Genomic DNA, 14,107 nt, shown 5'->3' with positions numbered 1-14,107 from the left:
TAGTAAACTAGGAGTTACCTTGAAATTAATTTGAATTAGAATGGAACAAGACGTTTCAAAACCTGAGAGGCACTTGGTGAGACAAGGAGATTTGAATAAATACCTTATTCTCCAAAAGGAGATCAAAATGGTCCCACACTGTTTTCCCTGGAGTTGCTCCATAATATGCATGCACTTCCACAAGCAAGGGTGAGGTTTGGATCGCGTCGGCAGGCGCATCGCGTGAACAGACGCACTTCCTTATAAACACAGTTTGGCGGGCTTTTGTGGCGTCGACGCTCCCTGGACTGTGTCGACGCAGTTCATGCATCGGTCACGTTTTCATTGTCTTGAAGCAGTACGCGCACCGACGCAGGGATTTCTCTGTGAGCTTGACGCGTGCATCGACGCATCGGTGTTGCTGGACCCATCACTACTAAGTGAGTTTTCAGTTTGAATTCTCCTGAGTTGACTTTGCAAAGCCAATAAACTACGCCAAGTTTTGGCTAATGCCATCCTTATCTGTTGTCGTTCGTTTTGGGGTTACATCTTTTCAATGCAAAGATTCAAAATTAATCAGTACAAATTAAATGTATGTACCGGTAATTCAAATTCAGCTTTTCAATCCAATTCTCCAAGTTAAGCGATTCAAATTCAGCCCGTACTCCTCTCTCCATAAAATCAGGTTGCTTTAATTTAAAAAACAAAGTGTGCTTTTGAGCAACACATTTTAGACATTTTATCAATAAACCTGGTAAATATTTTAAAATGTGGAGAAAAAAAACCCTAAATATAATCCGCTCTTTTGAAGTTGAATGGTGGTCATGGTAGTGGTATTGTATTATACCCCTTTCCCACTGCTGCAAAACCACGGGTAAACACGCATTTTTGGGCAGTGGGAAAGGCTCACTGGCCAGTGTCGATCCGTGTCCAACAGCATGCCATGGGAGGCGGGTTGTGATCGCCTCCGCTCCGTATCGCTTGCAGTTTGAAAGCCTAACACGGGAGCTGCCCGGTAATTACATGATGACATAGGGCGGTACGTGATGCGTCATAACATCGCGTGCCATCGGCCTCGTATATAGCACGCAATTTCGGCCAAAAATTCACATCGTCTATGTTGTCTCAGTAGTAGCAAAGTGTTGATGCTGCTTTTCGACCATTTTGAGGACGGTAAAAAGCATGATAAAAGAAAGAACACTCGCTTCCATGTTGCTGTGTTAACCACCAAGAAATCTGTTGCACTATCATCTACGCCAGGGGTGCCCAAACATTTTTGACCGAAGATCTACTTTTCGATCAACCTACCTGCCGCGATCGACCCGTTACCGCGCATACGCACGCACGTACAGACGCATGCCATGATGTGCAATAGCCTGACGCTGAGGCAACGCAACAACTGATCACAAGCTGCAACTGCAGACTGCTGAGCGCTAACAACTTCCGGTGACTGATTGAATGATTAGGGTGCAGTGTGCATTAACACAAAAAATATATTACTAACATGCACAGAGACACAAATGTTTTGGGGGGTTTTCCCGCTCAACGCCCCTCGGATCGACTTGGGACCAGTCCTTGATCTACTGGTCGATCGCGATTGACGTAATGGGCACCCCTGATCTACACAATCACAGCGTAGTGACGTAACCAGATGCAACGTGGTGGAGGGGGGTGCGGGGTCGGGAAGAATCGCCTTCTGTTGGTCAATGGGAAAGGGACAATATGCCAATTGGTTGCGTGTCACCACAGATCACTACTATCCACTAGTTTCAGTTGGAAAAGGGTATTAGATTCCCAATGAGAAATAAATGAGAGGGCGAGCGGGGAGATCCTTGGGTGACGTGCAGAGAACTGAAACCCAACGCTTCTCCTCGTTTCCCCCTCAAGTGATTGGTACCAGAATCAAGTGTCTCCTTCCTCATTGGGTCTTTATTATGAATGTCTATTACAAACTAAGACAAACTCAAATTAAATCAACAGCAGCAAGAAAGAAACAAGTCGGAGTTTCAAAGGATTTATTGTTTACTGTAGAAACACTGTACATTAATTACTTTTTCTGAGACTAGTATTGTTGTACAGTTAAGTGGAATTTCTCAACCTTCAACATAAAGATAATCAAACCCATAACACATCAACTTGTCTCAATTGACTGTGGGAAAAAAAACCCAAAAAACAATTGTGGCATATGATGTAAATGCTCTGTTTAAGTACACAGTCCTTCAGAATGATTTTGATTTCCTTTCCCACCTTTGAAAACAAACACACACAAGGAAAACTCTCTAAGAATACAAAGACCCACAGTCAATATAAAAACATACACACCGATTCTTGATTACTGTTACTCAAAGTCACTGATGGCGAAACACTCTCCTCTTAAAGAGACACAAGCAAAAACGTAGAGAGAAGCAACAGGAGTCACTACTCACAGCAACCACCCCCGCCTCCCTCCGAAAAGCCAAGACAACGTTTCTATTGCAAGCAATACTACCTACTTTGACTGATAAAAGCACAAGTTCTATGCATTATAAGACTGAGTCACATTTTGCTGAATTGTAAGACCTTTGGACTTAGAAGGGGATCAGTGTTATGCAGAGCCACGACTGGGCCCAAACACTCCATCCAAAGAGAACCATAAACAGCCATGGCACTATCCTACCTTCTTAATGGGAGCTGTTGAGGTCGAGGGGATGCGTAGGATTCATGTGAACTGAACAAACAGATCATAGAGAAAAAACATAAAATACAATTTAAAATGTCAGATTTTGTTGGGTCGAGCTCATAGTCCGTTCCTGGGGTTGGGACCGTAATTATAGAAATAGTGGTATATCTGTTATAGTGTGTAAACACATTGTTCTTCATTTTTATATGCCCCTTTTTTTCAATGTAAATACAATAAAATGTTTTGATGCAATACAAAACAAAAATATTCAGACAGATTTCTCCTTCCCTTCCCTTCCCTTCGAACAAATCATTGTCATTTTATGTGCTCTTCTCTCTCGGAGAAAGTCCACAACAGTTCCTGTTCGATTGCTCCAGCCATGAGAAACAATAGATCCTTATAGACATTGGCCCGTGGGGGACTAAAAGCAACGGTGAAGGTTACATCTGGCTCCACGGTTCAACGATACTGGCAACCTCCGCGAGAGGTCCATAGACATTTGTTCTGTTCACTACTCAAGACAGTTTAGAACTGTTGAAATGCTTGGCCACTCATTTAGCCGTGACAGGTGCTGAAATGCGCAGTTTGCTTTTCTAAACCAGTCTTTGCTTCCGTTGTCCTCGCAGCTTGACGGCATGACACACAGCATTCAGGTTAGCCCCGCCTTCCAAATAGACTGAGTGAAAGGGCGGGGCTTGCATGCATATGCTGTTTGTTCCAAGGCAGTTCAAAGAAAGAAAGAAAGTAAGATAAAAAGAAAAGGCATTGGTCAATAGACTGAAACTTTTCTTGTTTCTTAAAATTCGATTGTTCTATATCAGTTACATTGACCTGATTGTTTCATCATCATTGTGGCGCCTTATTGTCTTCCGAGAAAAATATATTTGCAAACCTGGGGGCTCTTCAATGTCTACCTTTGACTCCGAAGACAGTTCAGTCTGTGACATCCATTGATTGTTCAAACGGAACTTGTTTTTCATCTTTTTGGATTCTGCGACCCGTCCTCGGTGTCGAAATAAAGCTTCTGCGGATGCACTGTTACCTCCTCCCTATCTCACTCTGACGTAGGAACTGGATGTTGTTGGCACTGTCAGCTAGCTCCGGGTACTGCTCTATGGACAAGACGTAATACCCGTCATAACCCAAAACCTTCCCACCGCTCAGCAGCTGCCTTTTCTCTCCCTCCGTCCACAGGCGAACTCCCTCCTCGCCATCTCTGACGCGCTGCTGTTCGCGGGTCCAGGCGCTGGTCAAGGCCCTCTGCCTGGCGTGCTCCAGGACGCGAGCCTTCTCCTCGTCCAGTGTTGTCCCGTAACGCACGTGGAGTGCCAGTGCGCCGTACTGCAGCTCCACATCAGCAAAGCGCCGCGTTCGGCCGTTCATCACCGTTGTCGACTGTGACACTGTCACGTTCACACCGTTTTCCAGCGATTTACGGCCCGAGGTGAGCCGCAGTGCGCCGAGATCGTTCTCGGGCAGGCTCGTCTTGATGAAGTAGTGGGTGTCCCGTTCTTCCACTGTAAAATGCAGATCCTCCAGGTAAAATGCATTGTTTAGGACAGCGGCCACTTTGATGCAATCCTCGTTAGCAATATTGAGAGCGCTGGTCACCACGCGGCCTTGGATAACAGCGAGCATCACTCCTTTCCCGATGAGAGACTTGATTGTCGCAAACCAGAGCCACGGTTTGGCGTGGTCCTTATGGCGTCGGCTTAGCTGGATTTCTGGCATCCGCTCGAAAGACAGGAAGGCCCGAGACTGACGTGTCACCTCCTGCTGGACACCTGAGATCGACTGCCATACATGAGACACAGAGTTCAAAGTTAAATTTGACTTTACATGAAATGCTCACATGCACATTCATAAACATACACCGTAGTGTCATAAAATGCGTGAGGGGGTGAGTTGCAGGAAGGAAGCAAGCGGATAGCAGAATGAACCGAGAATGTTTTTCGGGTGAACGTAATTTGACCTTCTCCAAACGTTTTTGGCTTTCGGACTTTTTGCTCAACGAGCTGAACTTTGATCCATAACAAGCTGATGCATTTGAATTTCCAGGGCCATCTGCTTCCATGCCCCGCTGATTCTTCCGGTCTCTTTCTCTTTTGCAACCTGGTGATTCTATCTATTCTGACACTTGAAGGTGGCCAATTCCCTGGTTGAAGCGCAGAAATGGCTGTTGATAGGTGGTCCTTAGGCATTGTCTTGGTCCCATAATGTCTAAAGGGTAAGTGCAGGTTGAAAATAAGCTTGCTTGAATGTCAAGTCTAATTGAACCAGGAAATGTATTGCTTCATAGAGATTTATGGAAAGCAGGGGTGTCAAACAAATGTTTGCCGCGGGCCACATTGTAGTTACACACATTACGCTTTGAAGTCAAGATGGCGCCCGAGTAGGCAGCCGTCGGCAAGTGCTCTCATGAGCCTTGCTTATTTTGTTGTTTTTTGGTTTGTTTTGTCACTTTGTGTTTGTTGTTACGTCGTGTGGACCTGATGTGGACTTTTTTCAGCATTTTTTGGTCACGACATTCATCAAGGAGGAGACTCTGTGCTTGGTGGTTGCGCCTTCTCGGCAGCATGGGTATACCAGCACTGTTTTTGACTGGGAGGAATGTCGGCGCCATTTGACTGTCGTTGCTGGACAGTCCCGGGGCGCTTGTGTCTTGCACCTGTAATGGGCAGCATTTTTCACAGCCCCGCTTTGTTCAGCAGAGAGATCGGTGCTGTTGAACGGTCTGTGGCTGGATGGATATAAGGCTTGAGGAGCCGACGATGAGAAGAAAGGAGCGTTAGCGCAGAGCGCCGATGCGGATGTGGAACTGGGAGTCGCGGCTTGGAATTGAAGTGGATTTACATGGGACAGGAGATGTGAGCCAATCTCTTTTTCGTCAATGGACGCTACAGCTTCGTGTTTGCTTTCAAAACTTAGCTTGTAGCAGACGTGGGCACATTTTCAGCATGACGTCTCTGATCCACTGGTGAAAGGACACTTTGATCCTCTCTTTCATCTAGAACTGCTTCAGACAACAAAGTGTATGCAGAAAAGTGGTGAAGATTGCACGACTGTCTGTGTCCTATGTGTTGTGTTGTGTTATTTTTGTTATTTTGACTTCGCGTGAGTGGCTGCCTTTCCAGCAGCTCCTATATTTTGTTGTTCTACTTCTTCCTTTCATAACTTTGCTGCTGTGAATTGGGAATTTCTCCATTGCGAGACTAATAAAGGTTTTTCTTTCTTTCTTATCTTATTACACATACAATATACAACGAATTGATGGATAACTAGTTTTAAAATCAGAAGTCAAGAATAATGACTGTTATTGTGGATTACAAATGACAATTTGAAATTTTGGTTCAGACTTTAGCAAGCATCATGGAACTTGACATGCTTGATTTGCTTTCGCGGGCCACATAAAATGATATAGCGGGCCAGATCTGGCCCCCGGGCCTTGACTTTGGCAGCTGTGATGTAACGTAATGAAATAGTGATCAATTAGATATGTGCAACCGCCCCCCCCCCCCAAAAAAAGGATCAAATTCAGCTCACCGGTAAAGGGTCTCGTGCATTTCAGATTCATCTTGGAATTTCACCCAAAAACTAAAATGTGATTGTTTTCCCTCACCCACAAGGATCCATATTCACTTGTACCACAAATTTTGGCTAAGCACAAAACATTAAAAAATTAGCTTGTTTGAAAATGATTGTCAATAGCTTGTGCGAGTAGAAAGTAGAGCTGGAAAAAAATATCCGCAGACCATCATGGTAATGAATCGTATACTATCTCCATGTATATTAGGGCTCAAATGACTTTTGATATGTACCATACTCTACAAGGGACTACAAGGTCTGTATGAGTCTGGTAAGCTTTAGGAGAATGTTGTACTGTGTCTTCAAAGCAGAACAAAATAATCCAAAGTACCATATTTATCCTTGAAAAAGCCAACTCCTTTTTTCTTGTTGTCATTGTCTCATTCTTTCCCTGATAAGAATTGAATCTGCCATGAGTTTTTCCTCACCCTTGTTTGTTTTTTATTTGCTATTTAGCTCACTTTTTTAAGATACAAGCAATGAAGTACCAATCTCATAAACTGTACCATGTTCTGTTGCATCTGGGCTATTTCCTGTCAACAAACAGAAAGTGACGTAGTGGAAGAAAGAAGACAAAAAACAAAATTGTTGCGAAGGGGAAGAATGATTGGCTTTCCTGGATGTCTTTCCTCGCTTCATTTCCTTTTTCATTATGCTCACTCCAGCCTCTCTGCTTTAGTGCATTTCCCCGCGTGAAATTGCCTCTTGATTTCCTCATGTTATTGACACTCTCTTGGTTGAAGACGCTTCCCAAATTTCTTTGTTTCGGACTCAATTTTAGTTTGAATTGTCTCGTACCCTTGCTGTTGCCTGTTAATGTCTTTGTTTTAATTCGACACATTTTTTTGAAATGGGAAACAATTCAGTCTGTCACCGTTCTGACTTACATACACTTGTGTTTGTGCATTTCTATTTCTTAATTGACCGTATTTTCGTGACCATGAAACGCACTTGGAAATCTTAAATATTCTCCAAAATGGGCAGGGCGCCTAATAATGCAACGCGCCTTGTGTGTGCACTGAGTTCCAAAAATCTGTGAATGTTGTGGCGTGACTTTAATGTGCGCTCTGCTTGACTGACCGATGTTGTGCCATCAGGCTGCTTGTATAGAGGTAAGGCAGACGTGACTGAGGACAGCATGAGGGAAAGGGTTCGTGTGAAAGAGGATGCTAAAACCACGCCCCTAGTAGGTGTATATAGTGCTGTCATGTGCATTGTGTAAAACAATATCAGTTTGGCTTAGGACCCCCGAAAATGGCACCAATGAAGAGACACTTTTATAAAGAACATCGTAAATTGCAAGCTATCAGTTACACATAGGAGCATGAGAGAATTCAAGATCAATCAACTAATTGGTGTTGTCGTTTTATGAAACGGCGCCATCTGGGCAAGGACTGCTGTGGCGCAGCAGCATCCGGTCGATGACAAGGCAAAGCTGACCATAAAAAGATTCTTCTAAGAGCCGCTGTGAAAAAACAAGTGCAGCAAATGAACTTGGAGCTTGCCATCACCCCGCGAGCCTTGACAAAGGAACTCCAGCTGCTGACAACCGAACTCAGTTTTGCTTCCGCTGTCTTTTTAAAAACATACGTGAGCGTGCATGCATGCCACCGTGTTTTTTTTTTTTTAAGATCGCATGTTTTACATTGCCTGCGTCCAATGGTGCGCTTTATGTATTATTAAATGTATGTATGTGTTTAAAACAGAAATGGCACCCCAAACTGAGACTGCACATTTTAATACGGTGCGCCGTATGGTTGCAAAAATGTTTCATTTATTTTATCAGAATACTATGTCGTCAATGAATAGTCAGGATATTTTATTTGATAAAACTCAACAATTTGAATGAACATGGAAAGTATTTAAATTGCCAAATGTTGATTTCGGTGTATATACTTCGGGCATGACGTTTATTTTTGGGGAATAGAACAACTGTTGTTTTGAGGGTGTGTGAATATTACTCACAGGCAGGTCATCCCACAACTGACTCTTTTTCATCTCCAGCGATGGCTGTGTCAAGTCAAATTTTGGAATGGGGAATCCTGGAATTGCGTTGTGCAGATGGAATCCAAACGTGACCAACCAGATGTTGATATCTCAAGAGACAGGCAGAGCAAAAAACATTAAAACCACCTCCTTCCATTTTCAGTGCAACTAAGAAATTCAAGTTGCGCATGGCATAGTTAATGATGCTGCTCTTATAATAATATTCCCACTCATCCAAAAGCAATGCAATCTAAGTGCAATTACACAAGATCAAACACAATTTAGGGTGCTTTCATTCACACAGTTTGCTTTCTGTGTTCCCAGTCAATTGATGGCTTTCTACTGGGTGCATATTCCCCGGGTCACGCAAACTACATGGAATGGCTCTTATCTGTTAGCAGCGGGCCCCCGAATAGAAAAAGGAAGAGGCTTGTTTGTATGGACCGGTGACTAAAACAGCAGTCACACCTCTACGAGTGACACTGCAAAAATGAGTTGTCAAAAATGTTTTACAAATGAACAACCTCGAAATAATTTGCAGACAAGACTCATTTTACATATGAATTCAATCTGTAAAAGTCACACAATAAGGATGGTTTCACATTTCACTTTTTATGAAGCAACATGTGCATTTCGCCGTTCGTCTGTGTTGTGAGTGCATGTCGAAAAGAAATTGACAGCATGAAGGCAAATCCCTTCTTAAGTTGTAGTAGGATGTATTTTTATACGTAAAAAGAGAAATGCGTCCTCAATGACTACAACTGGATAGCGAAGATAAAGACGTTTAATGTGTCTGTGTAAGCCCTTGCAACACGTAAGCCGATTTAAGTTACATAATCACACCCTGGGAAACCCACTCGGCAATTACAGCGATGACAAACGTTGAGTGCGCATTTCTGCAAAACTGTCTGGCTGCAAAATGACAATCTGTTTTTTATGCAAGGCATGTGCCAATTGATTTTTTTTAATTGTAAACATAACTGTACTCGATAATTCAGTTTTACCTGTCACGTATTCTTTGACTTGATGGATTTTGCTGATGGGGTTGTTGCTTTGGAACATGTAAAGATTGAAAGGCTGAGGGTCTTTACCAACCCTGGTCCATGTGCTGACATCAGGGGTTGTCCATCTACAAGAGGACACGTCAGAGTTTGACCAATCACTGACAAAGCGGCGGCGTACAGGACTCAGAATCTCAGAACAAAGCAAAGGAGACGGAAACAGGGATAACTTACCTCCCGGCAGGGATGTCATAGTCTCTGTCTCCGAAATGTAGCAGTCGTGTTAGAGGATCAAACAAGCCACCGTGGAAACCAATGACCAGCACAAAGTCTGGGTTTGAATCAAAATAAATCTCGCCATACGCTGTGTACTGCACCTGCACATTTTAAGGAAGACATTCTGTCAATTTGGAAAATTTGTAGTCATAAACTTCTCACCAGCACATACTGATGTCCCAAGCAAACACACATACAAGCTGCTTTCACACTTGATTCTGTGCAAATTGGCACATCAGAAGCGTAAACCGTAGAGCCGGGATGTATTCGTCTGTCCCTTTCAGACAAGTCCCACTAAAACAGCTTATTGCCAAGGAACATGTGTGCGTTGCGCGCAATTCTCGTGGGTTGCCAGATTAACATAATTACTGATAGATGCAGGGCAATGTCGGCGAAAGTATCGGATGTTGAATTTCACACGTCAGCGTTGTCTGGTAGGGTTTCGCCTCTGTTAAGCCTCTGATATGACGTTGGGAAGTTCTTGGGTTGACTTCAACAACCCCCCCCCCCCCCCCCCCCCCCGCCACCCCCAATTTACAGGACAGTGTGCTGTGAAACAGCTGTGGAAATTGTGGGTAAGATGGCCAGTGGGTAAGGGACAACACATACCTGCTTGAGTAGGAGTCCATTGTTGCTGAAAACAGCCAGTGGGGTCCCAGTGTTATCACACGCAATATAAAACTCTTCTCCACTGCTGATTTCCATCGCAAAAACGTGGCCCTGTGCAATATATATATTTTTTAATCCACAGTCATTTAAAATATGCTAATCAGACAAACCTGGCCTTGTTCAATAAGTATTTTTATTTCACACAAATTTAGAAAATTGCTATAGATTTGAAAATGTATCAACTGAGAATTGGAGTTATGAGATGTAATTCTAGCTTAATTGATTGTGGCGCTCCTGGCGCAACAGAAATGACAGTACACATATCAACAGCATCTGTTTGAACAAAATATTATGTTGATTAATTGGGGCCTCTTCAAAAAATAAAACTCCCCCTACTTTCCCTTCTAATACAGATTATGTACGGTCATGATCTTTTTTTATGGCTTCTGGAAGGGAGCTGGCGGCAAACAGCCTGCCATAAATTCAAAGCTGAGAACAACATCAAATCGCAATAAGCCAAGCCATTTAGCACTGACCAGAGAGAGTAAGACTCGAATGAAATGTTTTACATTTCTTTCCTTTTCCAGAAAGAGCAACAGAAACATGTTGCAATCATATAGCAACACATAAGTGGGGGGAAAAAATGTTCAGATTTTCCAGGTATCTGGTAAGCATTCTCAAATATTTTCATTTGTGGGATTTTATTATTTATTTATTCACATCAATCCGTCTAAAAACCTCTGTGAGGACAGATTTCACTCTTGTGTAAGGGAGAACATTGGCTGACGGTTTCCATTGTATAAACCCCAATTGCAATTGAATTAGGGCATTGAGTAAGATGTAAATTAAAACACAGTACAATAATTTGCAAATCATTTTCAGCCTACATTGACACTGTATATATATCTCAGTGGCATTCTGTCAGGGCCTTCAAGGCCTTCTCTGGAAGCGCAAACACGACCAGAAACCCAGATCTACATTTACAACTTAAATTAAGTGGAAATAATTAATTTCCAACAATCTTTTCTCTTCATTTCATTGCATATGTCTTGACCGCACGACTTTCAGTCCTCTGTGGATTAATTTAAATGTAATTTTTTTGGTACAATCAGATTTCGTCTTAGATTTGTTGCCGCGCACATATTAATTCGTCCAATGCCTTTTCGGTACCTCGGGTGGCAGCTGTCAACCACGCACACACACGCACACACACGGTGGGTGCTGGAGCCTATCCCAACTAACTACGAGCAAAAGGCGGACTACACCCTGAACTGGTTGCCAGTCTGTCACAGAGCACATAGTGAGACGAACAACAACCATTCACACCCACATTCACACGGTCACTGCGTGGGAACTGATCCCACGCTGCCCGCTCACAAGTCAAGCGAGTGAACCACGACACCATCAGCGACTTCTTATGTTTAAGGTGATACTTTGTTTTCCTTTGATATAAAAGTACCTATCTGTCTGTACAACAGCATTTTTGATAAGACAAACACAACATAAAAACAAGAAATTCAGAAGAGTTACCTGCAAGTCGTAGTAAAAGGAGGTGATTTCAGAGCTTGAGTGGTTATAAACATGCGTGATCCTGGTGGGGTAGTTCAGGTCAGCATAGAAGAATTGCAGATGTTGTCCTAGACTATTCCTAGCTGCCACTCGCCTACCCAGACCATCGTAACGGTACTGGATGGTCCAACTAGCGGCTTTACTGTAGACCCGAACAAGAAGACCTAGCAAAATCAAAAGGCAAAATAACATTAGATTTAAAGTGAAAGATACCATATGTAAAATAGCAGCATCACATTGTGCCAGTAGGGTCCAAATGGACATCATGGTAAAAAGATTTAACATGCTACATCCGTAAATAAAAACGCAGCGACAAAAGAGACCAAAAAAAAAACACTTTTCTATGCAACACAAGGATCTCAGTATTCATTTGAAAAACACATCTATCCTTGAAGGCCTGCTACACACTGACTGACATGGCCGAATGCGACTGAACAGGAAAAATGCAACAAAAGCAAAACAAAAAAAATGAGCACAAAACTCCCGTGACCCTAATGCACTTTGATCATCGACCTCCAGCAATGGAAAAACTGTGACCCTGTGTGTTCTTATTGAGAAAGTACGCTTTTTAGGCACCACGTATCTGTATACTGTCGTAAGGCTCAAAATACCGTATTTTCACGACCATTCGGCGCACCGTGTTGTTGGGCGCAGTCTCAGTAAGGGGAGCTATTTCTGTATTTGACACATACACAAAACACACTGTATTATTGGGCGCTGCCAGGCATGGTAAAACATACGCCAGCTTAAACATACGGCATGCATGCACGCACGCTAAAAACACGTTTTTAAAAAGGCAACGGAAGCAAAACTGAGTTCGGTTGTACTTTATTTCGCCATTTTACAATGTACTCATGCGACTGGTACCTACTAGGGGCGTGCCTTTAGCGTCCTCTTACACGCCCACCCTTCACTCATTGGCGACTGGTACCTGCTAGGGGCGTGCCTTTAGCGTCCTCTTACACGCCCACCCTTCACTCATTGGCGGACTTCCGCATGCCTGTCGTCACTCACTCCGCCTTTTCTCTATATAAGCAGCGTGTCGGCCAGAGGTGCTCTCAGTCAGGCTTTGGAACTCGGCGCATACACTCGACACTCCGCATTATAAGGCTTCCTGTCCATTTTGGAGAAAATTTAAGACTTTTAATGGCGCCTTATAGTCGTGAAAATACGGTAGGGTTTTTTGCACTTTATAAAAACACATTGAAAAGTAAAACTAGAATTCAATTTGTTTTTTTCCCCATCTGTGGAAATGGGCTTGACCAGTGGTGTCAAACATACGGTACGCGGGCCGGAACCGGCCCCAAAGGAGGATCGATCAGGCCTGCAGGATCATTTAAAAGTGAAAAAATGCATAAAAGTCATCGAATGACTATTTTTAATAAGGTGCAATTCATGGAGTATCCGCTAGGGGACACACTGTTTTGATCAGAGAAGAAGACAACATTGTTTTGATCAAAGAAGAAGACAACAGCAGTCTCAGTCTGTCACTGAGACAGACCCAACACAGCAGACGCTATCAATGACATGTGAATACTTTATTCTTTACACATTTAATAGCACTCTCTTTAGTTTGTAAGGTGTTGGCAGGGATTAAATTTAGATTTTATATGCACATGTGCAAATGATTTAAAAATTCCTTCCTTTATAAATCTTGTTTAATCTTAAAATGCATTACTATATTTTTCAATACCAATTACTTGTTTAAGTTTTATGCCTTTATACAATCAATGGGATTAGTTGCAATGCATATATGTGAATGATAAAAGTAAATTGCACATTTGTCTAAGATCTAAGGTGCTTCATGAAATGTTTTGTAAAAGATATGTTCATTAAATTTCAACATTTTCCTAATGTTCTTGTGCTTCTTTAGACCAAAATAAAGTAAAGAAATATTATTTTGGTTATTTATAGCAGAGTATGGTATAATTTTAATGGTCAGGCCCACTTGACATCGACCGAGGCCGTACGTGGCCCACAATATGAAATGAGTTTGACACCCCTGGGGTAGACACTCACGCGCTAACGTGGTGTGACATGCTTACGTTACCTACGTTTGTATGCTGCTGTGTCGGCACACAAAGGCTGGCCCGACTAGACCAGTACAAATTTGATAAATAAATATGCCGAAGAAAACACAATCTTACTTTTAAAAAAAACAACAACAAAAAACAAAAAAAAGTAAGAATCGTTCTCAGGAACGGATGATGAGGAGTAATTAACAGAAGATGGAGAAGCCACTTCAATCCATCCATCCATTTTCCGATCCGTTTTATCCTCACAAGGGTAGCAAGGGGTTCTGGAGCCTGTCCCAGCTGTCTTCTGCACTGTGAGATCGATGCGCTAACCACTCGTCCACCGGGCCGGCCATGTCAATTGCTAAGCTAAAATACAGATTTCATCGTGAAAAACGTAATACAGTAATGTGCTTAATGGGGAGAGC

The 14,107-nt window shown here is 42.8% G+C and overlaps 1 protein-coding gene across 2 annotated transcripts in view; it reads right to left on the bottom strand.

The window, feature by feature from the left end:
- Window positions 1-1,980: 1,980 nt before the first annotated feature.
- The window catches only part of LOC147200723 (teneurin-3-like), a 213,569-nt gene continuing 201,442 nt past the window's right edge, over window positions 1,981-14,107 (bottom strand). For both annotated transcript variants that reach the window (XM_086118984.1, XM_086118985.1), the window contains 6 exons: window positions 11,626-11,828; window positions 10,096-10,206; window positions 9,445-9,587; window positions 9,214-9,338; window positions 8,189-8,319; window positions 1,981-4,432 (listed from right to left, as the gene is read on the bottom strand). In XM_086118984.1, the coding sequence (XP_085975110.1) occupies window positions 3,677-4,432; window positions 8,189-8,319; window positions 9,214-9,338; window positions 9,445-9,587; window positions 10,096-10,206; window positions 11,626-11,828 (1,469 nt within the window). In that variant the 3' untranslated portion in view covers window positions 1,981-3,676. The remainder of the gene's footprint in view (window positions 4,433-8,188; window positions 8,320-9,213; window positions 9,339-9,444; window positions 9,588-10,095; window positions 10,207-11,625; window positions 11,829-14,107) is intronic.

This window comes from Hippocampus guttulatus, chromosome 9 (genome assembly GCF_054856545.1).
Source record: "Hippocampus guttulatus isolate MCC_2025c chromosome 9, RoL_Hgut_1.0, whole genome shotgun sequence".
Taxonomy (NCBI): domain Eukaryota; kingdom Metazoa; phylum Chordata; class Actinopteri; order Syngnathiformes; family Syngnathidae; genus Hippocampus; species Hippocampus guttulatus.
Note: the sequence above shows the minus strand (reverse complement) of the source record. Positions and strands in the feature narration are given on the sequence as shown.